Below are 22,133 nucleotides of genomic sequence, written 5' to 3'. Positions count from 1 at the left end.
CCGCCTTGTTAACACCAACTCGGAAACGATATGCAACCCAAAGCAAATAAGTACTTCTCTTAACACGTTTTTTGCAACTGTTGGACATAAGTTGTATCCCTTCTTCGTCGCCAGATCATGATTTTAGTACCTTTCTAGATCCGCCAATTCAAAGTTTTTGTTACTTTGACCCTTTTGCCCCCTGCAGAAGTCGAAGCTGAAATCAAAGTGCTACCAAATAACAAAGCCTATGGACTCTATTCACGTCCAGTTAGTATTTTGAAATTGTCTAGCCATATTATCTGTCAACCCTTAGCTCAAATCTTTATTTGAAAAGCTCAGTGGTGTATAAAAGACTTATTAAGTTTGTTAATAAACATAATATATTTTAGTTTATACTAAAACAGTGCATAGTGTTTTTCGCGCGCTCTGATTGGCTACTCAATCAGTGAATATCCTGCACTATTCACTGATTCAGCTCCAGTTACTCCGTGCGAGCGACGCCAAACTCGCGTAGGTTGCGAGCAAAATGCTTTCCCGGTTTGCTGCCGTAACAAATTAAGAAATTTCAGAACTAATCAAGCAAGCTATTTCCGAAATACATGAAGAAGGTGACAAAGTTCGGTTTGGAAGTTTTAACAGGTAAAGCTTTGTCTTTTTGACTTGAATAGTTATCGATAAAACCGGTGAAAAAGTTTTTTGTTTACAAATGCAAATTAAGCTTGTCTTGCGTTACTTTATTTAGTTGAGTTGTTCATAAATAAGCTTAAAACTAAATTTAATAATCTTTTTTACAGAATTATTTTAATTACAAACAAAATTCACAACTCCTTTTGAAGAAACTTCCCCGCAAGAGCGAAACAAACGCCTTCAAAGTTTTATTTGACGCTAAGAAAAAGCGACTACCACGGCCGTTCGGTCATCGCGCGCCAAAATTGTAATCGTTGGCAACAGTAAATGAGTTAAAAATCATCATTTTGTGCTCAATTATCTCACCTCAGTGTCGGTGGCTAGTATTGGATATTTACCTTGCCGCTTCGCAGCCTCGGTAAATAATCAATACTAGCCACCTCCACTTCGGTGAATAATTGTTATATATTCATCACAATATGGATTCCGCAATAGGCATAGTAGACAACACGCTACTCTAGAAATCCTAAATGACATTCTTACTAATTTTGATTAAGGCCAGTTCACTTTTTGTTCATTTATTGGCTTGAAAAAGGCTTTTGACACAATTATGATATTCTTCTCTCAAAACTCGAAAATTATGGCTTCAGCGGAGTGGTGAATGATTGGTTTAAGGCGTACCTAATTGGTCGTAGACAGTGTACGACTGTCAATGGTTATAAATCTGATGCTCATCAACGCCGCTGTGGAGTACCCCAAGGTTCCCTGCTGGGACCCTTGCTTTTTATCTTGTATATAAATGATCTATTTAAATCTTCTAATAAGTTTTAGTTTTACTAGTTCGCCGATGATACTAGTTTAACTTATGTAAACGGAGATCTTAAAAAACTTGGAACAGAGATTAACGAAGAGCTTTTCAAAGTGTGCTCGTGGCTAGCTGTCAACAAATTAACCTTAAATATCGAAAAACTAACTATATCATCTTTCGTCCACGCTATATTTTCATCCTAATATCAAAATGATTAATAATAATTCAAATACCAGCCAACCTTTAGAAATGAAAGATTATATTAGATATCTTGGTATACTCATTGATTCGAATCTTTCATGGAAATTTCATATAGATTACATTTGTCAAAAAGTCAGTAGAAGAAGTAGAAGTGGTAAGTTTAACAAACTTCACGTTGGGTTTTGGTTTTTTTCTGCAAGCCTCACACTGCCATGTTGTTTTCGAATTGTTTGGCATTCTTTTCAGCCCCAAACAACCCAAATGAAAAAAATGTCCATTTCCACAACCTGTACTATGGCACTCCAGTAGTCTGTCAGTTTCTGTTGCCTGAGTTTTACAAATGCAAATGGTGCTACACAGCATGTTAGCCTGAGTCACAGCAGATGCTTGCTTGCCTTTTGTTGACTTTTTGCTTGGCTTGAACTGAGGTAGCCTACAACAGTGTGGGCAGTACCAAGTTTTCAGGGTAGGCACCTCTCTGAGAGATAAACATGAGATGTGGAACTTTCCGTAAGGGGATTCTACATTACTGCATACAAAAGCAAATACCTTGCTTATCGGGAACACTTCTAGGCACATCACACCTCCTTGTGAACCATCTCCCCAGGATTTCTGGGAGAATGCAAATTCTCCAAAAATTCTTGAAGTTTTGGCAAGACTCTCTTTGAATGCTCTAGGTCAGGATAACTTCTCTCAATTACTAGGTGTGCATTTTTACCAGAGTCAATTGCACAGACAACAAAGTCATTAAACTTTCTCTCTGGCAGAGTAAACAACTGCTGCTGCACCTGGAAGTAATAATTGTGTGTCCTTTTAACTTAAAGGTTCCTTTGACTTTTTCCAAACATGAGCTCTTCTTCTGAATGTATTTGTCAAAGTCACAATCTAGGATACAAATGGGACATTTTACTTCGCCACACCCACAACAATCACAAGATGTTAAGAAGTCAGGTGTGGCATGCAGGAATTTTTTAACGTTAACAAATCTTGTTTTAGCGTAGATTTGAAACAAATTTGAACTAAAAACATGACTTCCGTTTATTCTAGTGCTTAAATTATAATTACCTGACGTCCTGTGCGAATCAAAATCGCCCATTTAATTGGTCATTCAATAAGACCGGCAGTTCGCAATTTGTTTACTAACTAGAAAAAATGTAAGGTTTAGAAAATTGTTTCAGGAAAGAGTAAGTAAATAAATCATATTTTTGCATTGCAAGTGTATTGAATAGAGTCTCTTCTTGAAAACAATTTCTTAGCGGAGACCCTTATCCAGTCACGCGTCCGTGACCGGAATCAGTTTCAGAGGTCTCAGCTGAATGTGAATTCCCCGCGCTTCTCATCAAAATCAATGTAATGGCCGAACTAAGTTCACCAACGAGAGAGATTTGCAACTCGCTAAGCTTGTCTACACAGAAATAAGTGATGACTGACTGCCCTCCACGACAAGAGAAAGCAGCCAGCAAATAACTTTGTAATGAGCCGTTGCTCATCCAATCCCGCGCTTTCTTTGTTCCAGTGAAGGAAGCCATGGTGAAGGCTGTGCATAAGGTTCGCAACAAGGATCTAGTACTTCCTCTTGTGCTTGGATGGCACTTCCGGGACAGTTCCGGCAAGCCGAGAACATGGGGGCAGTTCCAATGAAACGGCAGGCTGCAGAAGTTGTAAATCTCCTCTGGAGCTATGTTCCATGTGGTCGCTTAGAGTAACTAACTTCGCGCAGCACGCGCGTAGACGTAGTGGTTGACGTGTAGCGCGAAGTGTTGATCAAAAATGTCAAAAGACAGAATAACGTCTACCGCTGACAGTGTACAATATAGGGATTTACTGCGATGCGCTATACTGTAAAGTCATGGAACGAGCTGCTAAGTGCCAACCCCAATAAGCTGAGATCGTCAAATTCCTTGTGCCACAGGGCATAACCGAAGCATTTAGATGCGGACTCGGCAACTGGATCATGGACTCCCCGTGTGACAACCGAAGACCAGTCGGGCGACCAGACGCAGACACATAGTGATCAGAGACCCTGTTCCTGAGGTACAGTTCCGTGACGAAGAGGCTGAAACGAGTATTGCTCTCCATGCTCGGCATGCGCGCAGGAATGACAGTGTGATGCACTCTGATACACTGAGACTGAGACTGATGTCTTTGTCCTAATGCTTGCTCATAGCAAAAACTTGACTTTGAAAAGGTGCTACATGGAAAAGGGAAGAGGCGCAAACATTATATGCAACTCGACCCAGGCGATGTTGACCACTGCTTCATGAGGAGCCCTTATAGGTGTAAACTCGATCACAGGCTGTGATAACATCTCTGCCTTCTTTGGTAAAGGGAAGTGGAAAGCAGTCCAGCTTCTTCAACCAATGGAGGGTGCGTCCAAGTTATGGCGAGCATCGCGGGAAAGGGTGATCAGTATCCAATGAGAACTCTAAATTCAAGATACACGAAAGCACCCGTGTGTGAACTGTACGGAAAGAAGTGGCATTGTGCGCCGTTACGAGATTCATCCACAGCTTAAGGCTGGAAGGTCAAGCTGGAGAATCTGCCGCCATGCGAGTCATCTTTTCGACTTACAGGAGCAATTATCGAGCCTCAATGTGAAGAAGAACCATCGTTCTGCTCCCCTCCTTTGCACGTTACGGTAGAGTAGTTGCAACTCATGCTTATGAACCTTTCTTCAGCTTATGATGGTAGAGCAGAAAATGCAGTACATGTGAATTTACGTTTATGTTAATTTTTATTCTCTTTGAACAGTGTCTTTTTGGGCTGGAAGGCTTAAAAAGGCTGTGAAGGCTAGCGATGAGCAGTTTACATTTGCAGTACCAATGATTTATTTTCCAAAGTATCCATTTCCGTGATGTTAGTTTGAAAAACTATTTGATTCTTTATGTGAAACAAAACAAATCAATGTCAGAATTTTAAACAGTGTCGAGTTTTGAAGGTCTAGGAGGCACAGCTCTGTCAAGACTTCCCTTGAGGGCACCCCCTCCCCCAGAGCAAGTTATATGCTCTTATTTGTGCCTTATTGCCTCTAGGTAGAGGTATGATTTACTTGCCGTATAAAACGAAGCTACAATAGCTCTAAACATGTTCTTCTAGCATTGTGATTTCGATGGCCTTAAACCTTCGACGACTGCTTTGGTCGTTACCACTCCATATGGAACGATGCTTGATCATGCATGTCTACCTTCCTAGACCCATTTAGCTTTCAGCTTATATCAGTTACAACGTAAAATTCCGAAAATAAGCCCCGGGGTTTATATTTTTCAAAGGCTCTTTTTGAGGGGCTTATTTTTTAAGGGGCTTATCTATGGAGGTAAATTTGCGTTTCAAAATCGATTGGGCTAGCCTTACAGTTGAAAGGAAATTTACCGTTTTTGCTTTGTTTTATTTTGTATTTGAGGGCAATTTCCAAATACAAGCCCCCGGGGGAGCTTATATATGGAGGGGCGATTTAACGGACGGTTTTTTGCGTTACAAGTTTGGGGAGCTTATATTTGGAGGGGCTTATTTTCGGAATTTTACGGATAGATTTGTAAGCAACAACGTCACAAAACGTTTCCAGCGATATCTCGTTTTGGATGTTGTGACTAATCCTAACAAGGTTACACTCACAGAAAAGGTAACATTTTGAGGAAAAATCCACCGCCAATGTGGCGGTTTATCTGCTACTCTTTGACAAGAGCCATAATGTATGGCTCTTGTCTTTGAAGATTAAATTTTTTCCTTGCCTAAAAAGTTGGCTAGCCACAATTCTACACAAAAAAAAAGATGATAAAGTGGGCAAAAAACTGCTAATATAGAAGAAAGGCAAAAAAAAAAAAAGAGAGCGATAGAGAAAGATCGAAATAGATTGGCAAATAAAAAGTCAAAATTTTGGCTTGTGCGCATGCGTGAAAAACAAAAAAGCTGTTTAATTACGCGATTTGTCGGAAAATGTGCCTTTGTTTGATGCAAAATTCACTTTTAGCCATTCTTTTAGCCATGCTAATAAGTCGAAAACAAGTCCAAAGAAGAGGAACTGGTGAAAAATGCGGTTTTTTCGCTACTTGCCGGCCGTCACCAAAGGGTTAAAATTCAAATTGCCCTTTTTCCTCATAAAAAAGTCAAATTTACCCATTTCGGGACAAAACAGGTTTGTAATGTGAAAAAGAAGAACTTGCAATGTTTAATTAATGTTAATAGCAATTTTCTTATTTAGATGATTGAGATATTAGTTGAATAGGCTAATTTTAAAAGCAGAATGGCGGTCACTGTGACGTCATATATGACTAACCTTAACAATGCTAAAATAATATCTCAGATACCTAGTAGTTCACATCTTCTTTAAAAAAATCGTGTGTTTAAATTAGGAGAGAAACAAAGGTTTGTTTATAAATCCAAGATGGCGACCAAAAGAAGGGTTTAAGTGGCAAATTTTAACTCGATTTAGAAACTGAAAGCTACCGTTCTATCCTTGCTATCATGCATTTTTTTTATGCTTTTTACTCAAAGATTTAGATTATACATGTTATGTTTGTTCCCCTCAAGTGAGCCATACAACCCCCGTAGCTGATGGACTATAATTTGAACGCGAAGAGCCATAAAAAAAATAATGTTCACTTTGTAAAAAAAAAATCATGATCTTTTCCCTATTTTGAAATAATGCTTGACGGTGTAAAAGCTAATCTAGAGCTAAGACTCGTTAATCTGTGATTACTACTAGTTCATTTGGTAGTATCCGACGGCCACCCGCTCGTTGTATTTTCTTCTGCTGTTGTTTGGGCACCATTGACTGCTGGTGCCATAAGTATAGTATCACTCAGTGGTACTAGATAGTCTTATATGTCTGTTTTAAATGCCGTTTAGCGATTGCAGAAAAGTCCAATCAACATAAAGTCCTTGTTAAAGCGTCTGTACAGTCTGGCCCTTCACCCAAGTGCAGCAAAAAGGCTTGGTGCTGCTTTGGCTTTCAATAACATCTACACAATTTTCAGGTAATATTAAGTCGCAGTTGTAAAGGTTTTTATTGGCTGTAGAGTTTCTTTATTTGTGCTCTCTTTATAATGCGTAGGTAACTGCGTAGTTACTTGCATTTGAACATGTTTGCGTCGGAAAAAAGTAATATTTTTAAAGTACCACCTTTATCCACGTCCTTCAAAAGTCTCTGTTATATACCTCTTAGTGATCAGTGGGTGAGACTTACGCTTCGTTATGAACACTGCCTATATTTTTTGTTGTTAGTCGTGGCTCCAACTACTCTACCTGGCAACTGGTTCGCTGTAAGGCCAAAAAAACAAAGCACTTTTGTGGACATCAAATTCTCTTCCTTTTTAGTGTGGTTGGTATTTGAAGAAGTGTGTAGGGAAAGATATTTCACTGGCTTCAAACACTACTTATCTTTGCGATAAACAGAGAATAAATCAACTATACTGACAAGAATTTCATCTCTTCCATTATATAGGGAGGAGTCATCTTTGGTAGACATATTTATTTTGGAGATTCTTGTAATTTACTTGGAGAGTTTATCCCTTGCCCACAATGATGATCATGCAAGAGGTAAAGAGAATCTTTTGACATAAGATTTCAAAGATAATTTTGGTTTTATATTCTTGGATCTTGTGCTATTCTCTGAATGGTTTGGGGGTTTAAAAGTATTGTTATACTTCACACATTACAGTTCTGATTTAAGCGATCAGTTTTTTGCTACAGAGAGACAAATATTAGTTTAGTTGCAGTTACATGAAGGCTAAGAATTTTTTCACCCATGTGATCGGTTCATTTCCTGTCCGGTGTCCCTTTTTAGTTCCACGATCGCGACATAACGAGTATAACATCTTTCTTACTTATAGTAATGTTTATTTTTTCCAGGTACTCAGGAGCAGAGTGTCCAAGTTATTGTTCATTTGGAGAGGATTATCAAAGTCCATGCGCAGTTACTAAATAAGGAAAATAAACTCAGACGAATTCCCCGGTATGTTTAAATACGTTTAATATATAAAGGAAATAAAGGGAGATGTAAAGAATCCATAAGAGGACACAGAAAAAAATCTGAGCCCCAGATGGGATTCGAACCCACGGCCCTCCGTGTTCTAGATCGGATGCTCTAACCTCTGAGCTACTGGGGACTCGTTGGCGAGCAAGGGTCATTATTGTGGGTTGGACTTGCGTACCGCATCTCGCAGTCACACAGTCCATCACAGGCAACACATAAGGCTTAACTGTATCACACAGTCACATTAATAGTAAGGAGCCTCCAACCAACCAACCTATGCCACTGATACACACGGAGGGTTGTGGGTTCGAATCCCATCTGGGGCTCAGATTTTTTTTCTGTGTCCTCTTATGGTTGATTCTCTACATCTCCCTTTATTTACTTTGTGTATTAGTATCATTGAAATGCGTTTAAATTTCTTTTTTTCTCTCCGTTTTTTAGTTTGGTAGTACGTATTGCCAGGGTATATAACAAGCAGGAAGTCGAAACTTCCTACGCTTTTCCATTATTTTAGTTTTGTTCCAGAGGTTATAAGTGCTACAGTCGAACCTCTCTAATACAGACACGGAAGGGACAGAGCAAAGTGTCCGTATTAGAGAGGTGTCCTTATAAAAGAGGTCACTACGATGACGTCACTTTTATGACTCCACCTACAGTTTTAAGTGTTCGGTAGCTAAAACCAGGCTCACACTGGTCTTTAAACTGCATTTAAATTTATTAATTGACAGTACAAAGACACTGTCTTTCAGGAGCATTCAACATTGTACATCTCAGCTACAAAGTAAGTACTGTCGTAGACAAATCACTGTTTTAAAACGAAACGAGCTACAGCGCAGTGGTGCAAGTAAAAAGTTGTAACGTAAAGCACAATTCTGAAAGAGTCTTTCACTATTTTGCAAGTGCACTAAACAGTAACTAGAGTACAAAATGTAATTGAATAGATCTTTATGCTATCTGCAGTTATTCAAGCCTTAAAAAAGTCGGTGATGGTCCTCCGACACCTTTCGCAAATCGTTGTTTGATATACAGCGACTGGGCTTTTGAATCACCTTGCATAGCTCATCAGCCAGAAGGGATTCACCCTCTGCAGATTCACCTGATCGGAATTCGGAATTCACCTGATCACTGTAGAGTCCGTAATAAAGAGGTTAAGTTTATATGTTACTCTCTGGGGCCAAGATTTAGTGTCCGTTGTCCGTATTAGAGAGAGTCCGTATTATAGAGGCTTTTTTTAAAGAAAATATACGACAATTTTGTCGGGACATTGGAAACTGCCCGTAATAGAGAGGTGTCCGTACCGAGAGGTTTGACTGTATTATTATTCATTCAAAATATTTGTCAGTTTCCTATTGACTCAAATCCCCTGGCTAATTCTTCATAAGCAAGCAGTGTTGACCAAATTTGGAAGATGTTTGTGATATTCAGCAAAATGACGTCAATAGTACAGGATATAGACAGAAAAAGGAGCGGCAACTGAGAATCCCTGGAAACAAGGATGCGTCATCTCAGCTGCTTTGGTAGCGCTGGAGAAAATAGGGGAAAATTTCACAGGTTTTTCGAAGAACAAATATCCGAACTACCGCCTAAGAACGTAGCAAAAACAGCAAAAATACAACTCGACGAATGGCAACTGCTACTTAAAGAATATATCCTAGATTAAACATTCCTTTATATCCTAAATTTGCCGAGGAACAGACAAATTAAGACGGGAACTAAACATTAATCGTGGTAGGCATGTTTAAGCTTAATTTTAAAGTATCAACCATTTTGAATGAGTATTACAACAATTGCTGGATTCAGGTTTCATATGATCTAGAGAATTATTTATGTAACACCCTCTGAGATCTCGACAATCAGTCTTCAGATCATAGAGAGTCATATGCAATATTTTGTAGCTAACTACTTGAGGAACAAATGTTCGTTTATATGTTGCAGAGGATTTGGATCCCTGACTACTATAACACTGGGTCATATGATCCCATGGCTTGTTAAGCAGTGTGGAAAACCAAGCACTGAATACCGACATCAATGTATGAGACTTCTTTGCCAGTTCGCACCACTTTTGCCAGGTACTTTCAATTATCACTGGCTCTTTCTTCATCTCTAAATCTACTTTTGAAGTGCTTACATCTCCTGGGCCCAGTTGTTCGAAGTCTGATTAGCGCTTAACCCTGGGTTAAATTTTTCTTGTGTGCAAAAGCATTTTCTCGGATAATTTTCTCCGTTAGTTTTAGAGCTTCCGATCATCAACTTGCAGACAAAAAGAATTAAAACTGAAATGCTTCTTAAGCTTTCAAATCTGAATTCACTAACCCTAGGTTATCTTAACCCAGCTTTGAACAACTCGGCCCAGGATGAAAAACGGGCAACTCGACCCATTGTTTATGTGGTGCATTAACATATGAGGCCATTAAGTTCTGATTATTCATTAATCATCCATTTTTCCGATGTGTTCGATCTCAATCCTAGCTACCTTACCTCTAAAACTCATTTAATAATCGGGAAAAGCAAGGGCCACAGGTTTTTTGCACCACGAATGTCTGAGCCTGACAACAATGATCATCTTCTAGGTTAGACCTACCTTAGTGCAAGCATTGCACGTTAGATGTGGTAGGTAACACACGATGTACACATATTCATTCCGACTGTTAAACTTACCTCAAGTTCGATTGTGATTACCTTTGCAAAACAGTTTATGTTTCTACACAGGTGTGAGTTCTGCTGCCGATTGGATGGGTAAAACCTACGAAGATCATCCGTCTTTATTTGTTCATAGGTCTGTATATAATGGAGGAGTATATTTTGCAGAATTAGACTTTTTCTTTGAAATACTTTATTGAAAATAATACTGCACAGACTGTTTCATTCACTGCTTTATTCATGATTTTATATCAAAAGAGTAGTATAGCTTGGCACAATAGTACTACATATTGTTTGTTTGTCCCACTTTGCATACTGCTATAATATCTGAAATCTCAGACAACGAAACCAAATCATCGTGATAATAAGAGATTTACAAAGCGCCCTTTCTCAAATGTGCAAAGGCGCCATTTAAAAAGTTTAACTCTAAAAAACTACAATTGAGATGTACAATAAAAAGTTCTAGAAGCTTAAAACAAATCCAAAATTTCACGTTTTTAAAGAGTCACCTTTTTAATTTAAAAATGGGGGGTATAAAAAGAACAGTTTTCTGCTGTGTTCTAAACTTTGTAGTGATCCATAAGTATGTTCGGAGGACTGTTCCAAAGAAGCAGAGCAGTAACAGGGAAAATCGTATAAACAACACATCATCTAAACCAACACGCATTTTCGTTCACAGAAAGAAAGGGTACTAAGCACACTTCTGGTTTTCGTATTTTGTGCGTTTATGGACAGCCAGCCGCACGGGATGTTTGTTTGTGCCACGAGCGGTATGGCTTTCTTTTCGTTTCCGTTTGAATTTTACTGCATAATTCCAGTGAAAGAATAGGATGGGTTAATGGGGATTGCATATTATGCATCCTTAAGACCAGTTTTATCATGAACTCCTTTTTCGGTAGTAGGGATCCTTTCATTTGGAAGGATTTCTTGCCCATGTAGCGATTCAGAGCAGCAGCGCCGAACCAATTTCAAGCACAGTTAGATAGGTTTAGTCCAAAACACGACGACTTATTGGCTCCTAAGGACCACCTGTGCGACTTTTAATCTAACAGTCGGTACAATTGGTTGACAAGAATAGGACACCACATGAAAAATATTTCAAACTGAGTTGTTTATGAAAGGATAACAGGGTACTCCGTTCTTGCGATACTGAAATTTTTGAAACAATACCGATGTATCAGCTAAAGAAGACGCCTCACGGAGGGGAGTAGTTAACCATGGGGGAAACAGCTAATATGTTTCATTTTATGGGCGCAAGCTAGGACGTTGTCGCGGTCTTGCAGACTGGTTCTGAAATATCGTTGTCGTTACAGCATTTTTGCATATTGCTGGACTGTGCCTGCGACTGAATCAAGTGGGATTAGCGAGTATTCCAAAATTCCTGTAATGCAGCCCTTATTCTAAAATGGTTTGCCTAAGACCGCCTTATTTATGCTATTATTGTAAGCTTGCAAAATTTCGTATCGATTTTGTAACATTTATTGCCCCCGCAGGGATTTCGCCCAGAGGCGAAATCCCGAGGAGGCACCCTAGTAACTCGCGCGTATATTAGGGACAGTACTTACAGTTCAAATATACAGTCAGTATGCTAGAAAAAATATCGATTTGCTCGAACAGGGGCCGCGAGGAATCGGTAGGTAATGATGGCGTTTCTATTGTTTGCGCCCGCAAGTACGAAATGGTTAGGATGACGTAAAGACAGAAAATCCCGAAGGGACCACTCAGGTAGATTTTGTGACATTTATTGTACAGTCATACTTCGATACATTGTCTTTAAGTAGCGGTGTTCAACAGTAGGGTTCTTAATAGCGTTCTCAGTGCAGTCTAGAGCCAATTGAAGTTTTTCTTTAGTGTAAGCACAGGTGGTCCAAGCTCGAAATATGAGCATCGGCGAGCATCGGCATTGTTGCGTAACATTCAAAATATAAGGATTTGTATGGGAAAAAAACCTATCGTTTCTGTAACCTACGAAAATGAAAAGGAAAATGAAGGGCTGAATAAAGGTTTTCTTTATACAGAGAGATAACCGTTTACATAAAAACCCATAAAACGGCCATAAATCGGCCCGTGGACCACACAGGAGAGACGTAACACACATTTTCATTAAGGTAAGCTGTTTTTTATTGAAATCCTTTCATTTTCGTAGGTTACAGAAACGATAAGTTTTTTTTCCCTGTAAATCCTTATATTTTGAATGTTACGCAACAATGCCGATGCACGCCGATGCTCATATTTCGAGCTTGGGCTACCTGTGGTGTAAGCAGTTGTTGCAGTGCCGGTGTCGGGTCTCGTTTAAGTTCTTCGTAGGTTTGTTCGTCGTTAACAAGTGCGTCCATTTTCTCGTTCTAGTCTGTCAGTCAACTGTCACTTGTCTGTGGGCAGTATGACTATGTTCTCGTCGGGTTTCAGTCGTTTCAGTGCTATCTGTTCGTCAGTAGTCAAGTTGTAAAGTATATAAGTAAGTAAAACATATTTAAACACGATAAAGTAACAGCTATGCTGGTGTGGTCGTGTGTAAACTCAAAGACTAATAAACATTATGTAGTAAGAGTGAAAATAATTAAAATTGGTATGTGTTAGACAATATATAAGCTAAAATTGGATTAAAAAACTACCAGTGGTACTAAAAAATATTACATTGTGTAAAATCTAGAGGACAAGTTCTTAACAGAGCGTTTCAAATTGACCAAACAGGTGATTTTTCTCGTATCACTATCTAATGTGTTGCACAGATAAGCACTCATATATTGAACGGAGTTCTTGACTATCCCTGTATTTGGGGTCGGCAGGTTTTGAAACATAGTTGATTCCTTAAGTTGTATTTGGTTTCACGCTCAACTCTTCTGTCTGTGATGTTATCCTTGGTTGGTTCTGACAGCTCGTTTTGACGAGACAGAACGGCCTCAACGCTAGATACAACAGCCTCAGTTGGGATTTGTTTAGGTGCTAAGTACTAAAGTACTTGTGTACTGTTTCAGTCTCGTCTAAGGGATGGAAAGATGTATTCCTAACCCAGTTATCGTCTGGTTTGCGTCGTTTGTTCTGATCTAAGGCAATTGCTATATCGTTATGGACACTCATTAAAGCCATCTGATTACTGTAAAGTTTTCTCTACGTTGGTTGATAAACGACATTGAGAAACATCAACAATTAAGCCGCTGGTCGACGCACTTCTCGACGAAATTAGTCGAAGAGGAAACTTTAATTCGAAATTGGCTTAAAATTCTTGAATTCTTGTAACAGTGGGTTAACACTAGCCACTTTCATATTAGTAGGAAGTATTCCAGATTCCATTGAAAGGTTGACAAAAAACATAGATCCAACAGTTGACACAGGTTTAGTTGGTGAGATAATTGCAAAGCTGATAAATTGACATTTGGCAGCAACGTATCTGAATTCAAGAACATTGTTAGGTTTGGATCGACCAAGGTCTTCACGAATTCTCCTAATTTTATTGCGAAAGGACGCAGTGAAATCCTTTGCTAACGACGCAGCACTGTTATGTTCTGGAAACCTAGTTTCTGGACGGTGGTGAAGCAGTTCAAAAAAGTTGACAAAAGTTTCTGTAAAAAGAAAAAAGAAGAAAATAAACAGAGATTGACATAATTTTTTTGCCAATATCGATCGAGTTTATTATTATTATTATTTTTGTTCTTATCTCCATAAGAACTCTCACCATTCGTTTTCTTTTAATTTGGTGTACAACTGTTACTAATAATTGTAAGCTGTAAAAGTACTGTTTCCTTTACTAGATTTGAAGGTGGAGGTGGCGGGCAAAATGGCATTCAACAACACCCAACCCTCTCAGATGTTGGTGGACCGTTTTCCCTCAGGGAGGCCTTTGTGTGGTTTGACTTCCTGTTGGCAGCTCTAGACTGTTACATATGGGTCTTCGGTGAACGTCTTTTATCGCCAACTCAGATTTTCGCCAGTAAGTAAAGATATGTATAGGGTACTAAAGCATGTCAATAAACATATTTATAAAAGCCAACATCACTGAAGCGTTGTCACTGAACGGTTTTGTTTCGGCGTTAATTCGCAGAGGTATTATGAAGTTGGCGTAAGACATAAAATGTTTGCTTAACTATGCTTATTTTCCATTTCTTCAATTCAATAACAAAAACTTTTAGCATCACTTGCTGTTGCACTGTAGACAAGACGTTTCTATCTAGATAAGCCTTTGGGTCTTTGACTTGGTATAATAATTTTCTTTTAGCTCCAAAAGATGGAAAGAAGTCCAGTGTTCTGTTTCAATCATTGAACTTTTTCGTCACCAAAATGGCCATGTTTGGCATCAACGAGGCAAGGGAATGTTTTACTGGAGGAGCATCGAGTAGCAGGGAAGAGGTCTTTACGCCAAGGGAAATTGACAGTTATAACAGGTACACTGCATAATACAAGGAGCGCATTAGCCGTTTTGCAGCAATTGAGACTCAGCTTCTGAGTTCCAAAAACCATCGCTTTCAAAACGAGACAAAGCGAAAAACCTTTACTGTAAACATAAATTTCATTTGCATTAGAAGAAAAAAAAATATTTATAACATCATGTTTATCATCATCATCGTCATCATCATATCCTTTATTTACACACGAAAAGACTCAAGCATAATGCTTGTGGGGTCGTGTAAGTTTAATTACAGTATAGGAGTATTATAAAGCACGAAGATAAAATTAGTTACAATATACAACTAAAGTAAATCTCTAAAAAAATGTTTGATAAGAATTAGGGAAGATAAAATATGTATAAGAATAAAAATGAATTTGTATTGGTCACCCATAAGTAATTGACTAACTAAAAAGGAAAAAAAGTTTCGCACTTAACCTCGTTTTGAAATAGAGCCTTGTGGCAACTCAGAAGAGGTTTGTTTGCGTGGGAAATTTCTCTGTAGTTAGTGTAAGCCTTGTTACTTGCAGCTGTCAGTTATTCTTGTCAATCATTTATGTTGACTAATCTTTTTTGTTCCATCTCTTTGTAGAGAAAAGTGCACAGTCATTATAAGGATCACAAATTTTGTGACTGTTCTTCTGCAAGTTTCTCCGCTGGAAATTGTGAAAGTAAGATGACTATTTTCTAGGAGGAAATTCTTAACTGCTGTCATTTTGCACCGTCTATTGCACAGAAAATATGGGTTCAGTTCACTTTAAGAAGTTTTGACAATTTTTAATGTTATTGAACTGTCCCGTAGAGTTCAAAGATATGAAATCATCCGAACGGCTCTAATCAGGATGTTCAGAAAATCTCCGGAAACTCTCCAACGTTATACATCGGATAAATTTTTAAAGAAGGTTCACCGTTGGATCTGCGGTGCTGAAAGCTAACTGCAGGTTTCCCAGTGCCAACGGAATTTTGTGTTCAGGATTTCTTTGCTTAGGATTCCCCAGTGTTATTTATGATAAATTCTTTTAAAGGATTCTCATATTCCTTTACCTAATTCTAACAATATGCGATCTCTACTCAAACATTTAATCAACGTTCACGTTTTTGCTTCTATCTTAGGCGGGTTCAAGGGTCTTAGTTTTAGCTCGTAATTGGTAGGTTTGAATCCACTTTGTTTGTTTGGATTCGTCGTAATTATGATTTACGGAAACGAAAAACTCTGCCGTTTTAACCTCACCATTCTAACCTTTAACATGTAACTGAAAAGCGCCGTTGATTATTGGACTCATAGTGGTCTGTTGGTTACAGGACATTTGAGGTTAGCCCCTTAGCCATTCCTTAGTATTGTTTCCTATTTTGTTCTTGTATTATGTAACATTGTTTTTAATGTTATTCGTAGATTGTTCCACGCGAGTTCTGGAGTTATGACCTTTTCAACGTTGTACTAAGCTGTATCTTGGAACCAGGAATTGTTGGATTTAATATGGGAGATGTTGAAGTTATTGAAAAACTGCCAGAACAGGTTCTAAACAACATGTTTGCGGACATAAGTCAGTGAAAATTTCAGTTTAAAATAGTTGCTGTCATGGGCTTAAGACAAAGGAGGGACACTTAACTAAGAGTAATAGAGAAAAGGGTAGAATCACATGCTACCTTCACCACTATTAAAATTGCTTTAGATCATAAAAATGGTAAAATTCTTAATAATTAGAAGTTAGCATGCGTAACAGGACCCAACACTAGATTTGCAAATAAGATCGCCTTCATTTCGGAACATTAATTTTAGTCAGAAACAGTCTTTGAGGTACTGTCTGTTCTGTTTATTACAATTAATGATGGTTTCTGTTATATGGTAATTAATACTTTGTCTTTATTAACTGATTATTTATTTCCTATGACTCACATTTAGACTGGTGCATTATGTCAACTGTTGGCACAAAACCTTCCTGGACAATTGAAAAAAGTGCTTGAAGAGAACTTAACAAAGAAAATTGCACTAGGAAGGTAATTTAGTCTGGCAAAGCTTAGTGACTGTTCAAGAGTTAGGTTTCTTGTGTGGCCGCTGTAGCGGTGGCGTGTGTTTCCACGTTTTCCTCGAGATCATGGCATGTTTTACAGTGCCAGTATATATTTGCCGTTGATCACAAATCGTAGAAGCACTTTTGTGTATGTGTACTAACAAACGTCCAACGTTTCAGGCACTTATTGCTAGCCTTTATCAGGTTATATTGTCTACTCGCCCATTCCAGGCATTGTGTTTGTAAGATGATTTATTGCATTTCGAACCTTACTCATTGTTAGTGGATTAACCTTACGCGAGTGCCAATCAGGTTTTCGGTCAATAAACCTAACCTCTTTCCAAAGATAATAAGTTGCCTATGTGTTATTTTATGTTCAAAACCGGCTGGGATCTGAGTTTGTGAAAGTCGTATGTTTCCTTTATGTTCCTTAATCAGTTATCGTTTAGGCATCCCGTTTTTGGTAGGTGTCTTGTTTTTGATTTTGTACGTGTCATTTGTACAAATGATATCCGTGTAATTGTTATAAGTGACATCCGTTAAGGACGTGATATAGTTTGAGATGTTTTTAATGACTGTAGAAACATTCGACTTAAAAAAAGCGTGTTCACGTGATTGAAGCCGGTGCCAGTCGGATATTGATCAACGTGCGTAGGTTTTCTGTAAAAACTCGTTGTCAGGTGTCCCTCGAATCTGTAACGTGTCAAAAAGAAAATCGTATCATTTATCCTTTACCCAATAGAAACTGACATTGCTAACACAGTTTCCTTTCTTTACAAAAACGATAACACAAACAACTAATATCTGTGTTATTCCTAGTACTTTATAACGTCTATTTTTACCTCTGTTATCTACCACAGTCACTGTAATCTATTTGATCAGCTTCCACTGCCCTTGAGTGGCCCAAAAGAATCTTCGGTGGATCATCTTCGTTTGGGACATTTGGTCCAAGGATACCAACAGTTGCACTCTGCTGGGTTGCTTTTACCCTCTTTACAGGTAAGTGTACTTAAATGTGGTTTTATTTGTGAACCTTTTCTCTGCTGACGTTCATGGTCCAATAATGGAAGCTGATATCATCAACATGCGCCCTGGTTACACTGGCTCTGTGAAATAAGCGAATTTAAAACTTGTAATAAACCAGGGGATCCTTAAGGGTTCCCCATATGGTGTCGCCTACATTCTGCATTTGAGAACTTTGGATGTCACCTGTTGGATGCAGAAAATTGAGGCAGAAATTGACCACAACATTGACAACAGCTGCTTTGTGTAGGCGGGATATTGCATTAATGTAAGGCCTTTGCTAGGGTTTTTTTTAGTTTTTACGTGTATTAAGGCCGATTTAGACGGTACGACTTTTGCTTACGACTATCTTGCGCGACTAGCATACGTCATGACTTCACGACAGATGGTGTCGTGTAAATTAGACCCACGACATCTGTACGACACATGTGGATGTCGTAGGTGAAAATTGTGCACGTGTAGATGGACGAAAGTCATGACGTATACTAGTGGGGCACGATAGTCGTAGCAAACATCGTACCGTCTAAATCGGCCTATGAGACTGTTAAAACAAGGCCTATATTCAGAGACATATCTGTGTTACGTTATTGCAGTCGTATTTCGTTGAAAGAGTGATGGTCTTTGACACCATATCGGTGGATAAAAATGTAGGATCGAGGTAAATGGAGACGAAGTCGATTTTGACATGTTTTTTTTTTTGTTATTGCAGTGTTTTCAGCCTGAAAGAACTTGCGAACAGTTCTCTGCGAAGCTGTTGTCAGCAGTGTATGAAGGTGTTAAGTGGCCTGTCAGTCATAGTTCTGGTGTGATTAATATCACTCCAGCATCGCAACAGCTGGCATATAAATTGCTAGAATTGGCATATGCTCTTGGGCTTAAGGTTTGTTGTATGTGCAACTGTTTTATCATACACAACATAAATGTTTAAAAGAACACCGATAGAAAAATACTGTGTTAGCAAACAAATAATATTCGTAAAGGAGAGACTTTTTTCTATAATTATATCGGTCTTTGTTCTTGAAAGTAGCCGTGATTTATTTTGCTGCTTTGGCATATAAGAGTCTACCTAAGCGTGACAATTATAATTATGGTTACCTAAGTGTACTTTTGTGTAGTCTTCATTGACTGTTTTCTAAAACTTTCTGCTTTCGGTAAGGTCCTGATTTGTTCAATTGTAGCACAAAACTCTAATGGATTGTATCATGCAAGACTCGACTGGTGATTCAGGTTTGTAGCCGTGTTCGCTTTTAGTAGTTTTTACGTTGTTTTCAGAGGAGGTTGGGCAGAGCCCGTAAGGTATCATGCTGGTGCTTAGACGTGCCGGAGCAGGGGTCAGCGCCTCTTGTATAAGGTCAACACCTGAGGGGAGGGTTAACGGTTAATGGTGATATCCTGGAAATCTATTATTTTGAAGATTTACATTAGATTTACTTTGAGGTTTGAACACTGCTTAATTGTGTGAATGTTTTTGCGATGTTTTAAATTAATTTATAGGTTAGTAGGGTACTATTTTAAGCAGTGCCAAGAAACAACATTCTTTTTTTCAGTGATGTCGTGGTTCCCAGTCGCGATGACAGCATTTACGTATTTTCCTCTAATTTGTTAACTTAATGGCCGACGTCGATTTTGTGAGAGTAGTAAAACCCAACAAACAGTTACACATCCTTTGCCTCGCAATTTTTGAGGTACTACTATTTGTACAAGAGAAAGCTAGAACGATTTCTAAAGTAGATTATGACCCCTATCTCGTACTGAAATGGTGATGATTGCCTTATACTTGTGTTTTAAAAGTTAACAGTACGGTGAGTAAACCATTTTTCCCTCTTTTCACAGGTTTTTCATTTGGTCTCACTTTCTACAGAATGTTTCAAACTAGCGTTAATAACTTCTTCATTAGGCAAGCTACTGTCCACGTTTCAAAGATTTTAGCTGAGGCTTCCTCGCATCCAATCTTGGTAAGGAAATTCTAGTTTAATTACATTCATTTACATACCTTGTTAAAACAAGTTTTCCTTTTATGCTTTTGTTTCGGTACACCCAGTTATCAGATTCACACTTAGCATGCTATTTTAGTCCTATTTGCGATATATTTAAGACTCCATAACGTTGAAAAAGTCAAAATCAAACTTAAATCATTAATTTGGACGTTAATAATTGGAGTTATAGTATTTCTGCCTGTCGAGTTTTTTTCCTTTTTTTTTCGTTCCCTCTTTCTTTGGTCGTATTTCTATCACCAGTTTTTTTTCCTATTTTCCTTTTTCTATTTTTATACATTGTGTATGGCCAATAAATAAGGACCACCAGTCTTCGTTATTTTCCCGGTATTTTAAACAATTGCATGAATATACTAAATAATTTCAATGAGAAAGATTCATAATGGTCACTTTGAGCGAAAGTGGGAGCATTTGACGTAATATTATGCATAAAGCCCATACCCTGAAACCAATTGATTATTCTTGTGACATTGTTGTCTTGTAAAACAAAATTATAGCCTACACAGTAAGGGTGATTTGCTTAGATGCTGCTTGCCTTGCTTCCAGTGTTGCGGGACTAAGCTATTCTCATTTAAAAAGTACAGCTATATTGTTTAGTAGCTTTTCTTCTAACAAATTTTGGTTGATCTCATCTCGATTGGCAAATCGAAGGGCTTTATTCTAGTCTAATCCCCCACCTGATGAGAAATTCCAGTTGAATTTCTTTACGTTGAACAAACAAACGCTGGGGCGTTTTCAGGGCACACCTTAACTTAATTACCTATCTTTTCGTGACGGGCTATATGAAAATTAACCGTACTTAATTCCTTTACCTAGATTTCAAGCATGTTGAATGGAATACTTGATCAAGTTATGAGAGAAGGAATATTACGAAAAAGGTGCCAGTGAACCACTCCACCTTTTCTTTTTCAATCTATTTAGTAATTAATTATAAGAGACATTCAATTGCGGCTAACTAATTACATTGCGTAACATACGTAAAATATACGCATCTTGCGACTTTTGTCTGTGCAGCATTAACATTGCTATTGGTGTTAATACAAATTGTATTTTTCTGTTTGAAGATATGCCTTAGGTATTGTGGCAGTGATTTTAAATAGCTGGCCCAGCTTCGATGTCTTGGGGAATAAAGACTCCTCTACAGACCTCAAGCAGTCTATTTTGATGATCATGAAAAAGGTTCTAATTTTAGACCCAAAGGTTAGCAACGCTGCTGAATTATTACATTTAACTACGATTGCACGTTAAAAGTGAATCTCTAGATGTCAAGTAATGCGTATTGAAAACGTTAGCTATGTTAACAGCCGGGCTTTCTACGCATCATGTATGGCTTGGTTGTGGCAGAAAAATTTCCTTTTTTTCCTCGCGAAGCGTAGCGAAGTCGAAGGTTTGTAAATTTGTTGGTCACGCAGTGCGCTCATCACACGCCAGGTGATCTGTGACGTCATTTCGAGGGCCTGGGGAAAGAAATTTTAATGCCGTATCCCATAAACCAACGCGCGCACCAATTCGATCTGTTTTCGAATCATGGCGGCCGGTCGGCTGCCATGCAGGAAGGTTTGCGACAAAGAAATCGTTCCATGGAAGAAAGATATTTATTCTAAACAAGACTGACAGTGAAAGGTCAAAATCTTACTTACTAGGATGTCTTCTGTGAGTCGAATCCTCGTATAGTTCATTCGGATTTCGTCAGCGCTCGATTCTTTCCCGTAGAAGAGTGTTGAATTTACATTCAATCAGTGAGTACATTTTGACGACGTACTCAGTTTTTTTCTGCGGTGGAAGTGTTGTTAACAGATCTAAACAAGCTAGCTGTCCGGCTCTGACGAGAGTCGGATCTTTCAGGACCGGATATCTTTCCTCGGGATTTCCATGGACGTGCGAACTTGGTGGGTAAGTTCCCTGTAGGCCTCCATCGGCTGCTCGCTTCAAGGGTGGAATTTTTAGTAGTAGCTCTTTCAAGTGACTGAATTTTGGCTCTCTTTGACGCATCAGTCCTACTGTAATCCGGTATGGTGGTTCTTCACTAGCCAGGATACATTGCTCCGTCCATTTGCCACTCGATTTCTGGTTGAAGTCTGCTTCAATGATAGAACTTTGCGTAGCCGAGTGCCTGCGAATTACCTTCCTCTCCATCTTTGGTAGTGATTTGACATCTAGTCATATGGAATCTTCAGTAATTTCCAAACCAAGAACATCAGAGAATCCTATCAAAAGTCTTGTACTTTCGTCCGCTTCAAATTTAGTGGATTGAAACGAAAAGCAATTGCTTGACGAACTTGGTAACACTTTACCCTTCAAAATTTCTTTGCTGACTCTGGGATCAGAACGCGACCACGAAACGAACGTTGCTTGAATACATTGTAAATGGAAGTCAATATTGGGCAATGGTGAACTAACTTCTTTGAACTCGGTGGCATAATCTTTCGTTAATATTGTAACTGTCGCGGTACTGAAGTTATCCTTTGCAAACTTTAAAAGGTTATCTTTT

General features: G+C 38.6%; 1 protein-coding gene and 1 non-coding gene across 2 annotated transcripts in view; one reads left to right on the top strand and one right to left on the bottom strand.

Moving 5' to 3' along the window:
- Nucleotides 1-22,133, top strand: part of LOC140940209 (DNA-dependent protein kinase catalytic subunit-like) — a 296,315-nt gene that overhangs the window by 109,883 nt on the left and 164,299 nt on the right. The window contains exons 34-49 of the mRNA XM_073389127.1: nucleotides 6,464-6,591; nucleotides 7,059-7,153; nucleotides 7,466-7,568; nucleotides 9,525-9,658; nucleotides 10,299-10,365; nucleotides 13,982-14,160; nucleotides 14,446-14,611; nucleotides 15,206-15,284; nucleotides 16,007-16,129; nucleotides 16,517-16,611; nucleotides 17,486-17,624; nucleotides 18,358-18,528; nucleotides 18,827-18,875; nucleotides 19,482-19,603; nucleotides 20,459-20,520; nucleotides 20,707-20,842. Of these exons, the coding sequence (XP_073245228.1) occupies nucleotides 6,464-6,591; nucleotides 7,059-7,153; nucleotides 7,466-7,568; nucleotides 9,525-9,658; nucleotides 10,299-10,365; nucleotides 13,982-14,160; nucleotides 14,446-14,611; nucleotides 15,206-15,284; nucleotides 16,007-16,129; nucleotides 16,517-16,611; nucleotides 17,486-17,624; nucleotides 18,358-18,528; nucleotides 18,827-18,875; nucleotides 19,482-19,603; nucleotides 20,459-20,520; nucleotides 20,707-20,842 (1,848 nt within the window). The remainder of the gene's footprint in view (nucleotides 1-6,463; nucleotides 6,592-7,058; nucleotides 7,154-7,465; nucleotides 7,569-9,524; nucleotides 9,659-10,298; nucleotides 10,366-13,981; nucleotides 14,161-14,445; nucleotides 14,612-15,205; nucleotides 15,285-16,006; nucleotides 16,130-16,516; nucleotides 16,612-17,485; nucleotides 17,625-18,357; nucleotides 18,529-18,826; nucleotides 18,876-19,481; nucleotides 19,604-20,458; nucleotides 20,521-20,706; nucleotides 20,843-22,133) is intronic.
- On the bottom strand, nucleotides 7,649-7,722 carry Trnas-aga (transfer RNA serine (anticodon AGA)). The gene has a single exon. It is a non-coding gene; the product is annotated as a tRNA-Ser (tRNA).

Source organism: Porites lutea, chromosome 6, assembly GCF_958299795.1.
Source record: "Porites lutea chromosome 6, jaPorLute2.1, whole genome shotgun sequence".
NCBI lineage: Eukaryota > Metazoa > Cnidaria > Anthozoa > Scleractinia > Poritidae > Porites > Porites lutea.
Note: the sequence above shows the minus strand (reverse complement) of the source record. Positions and strands in the feature narration are given on the sequence as shown.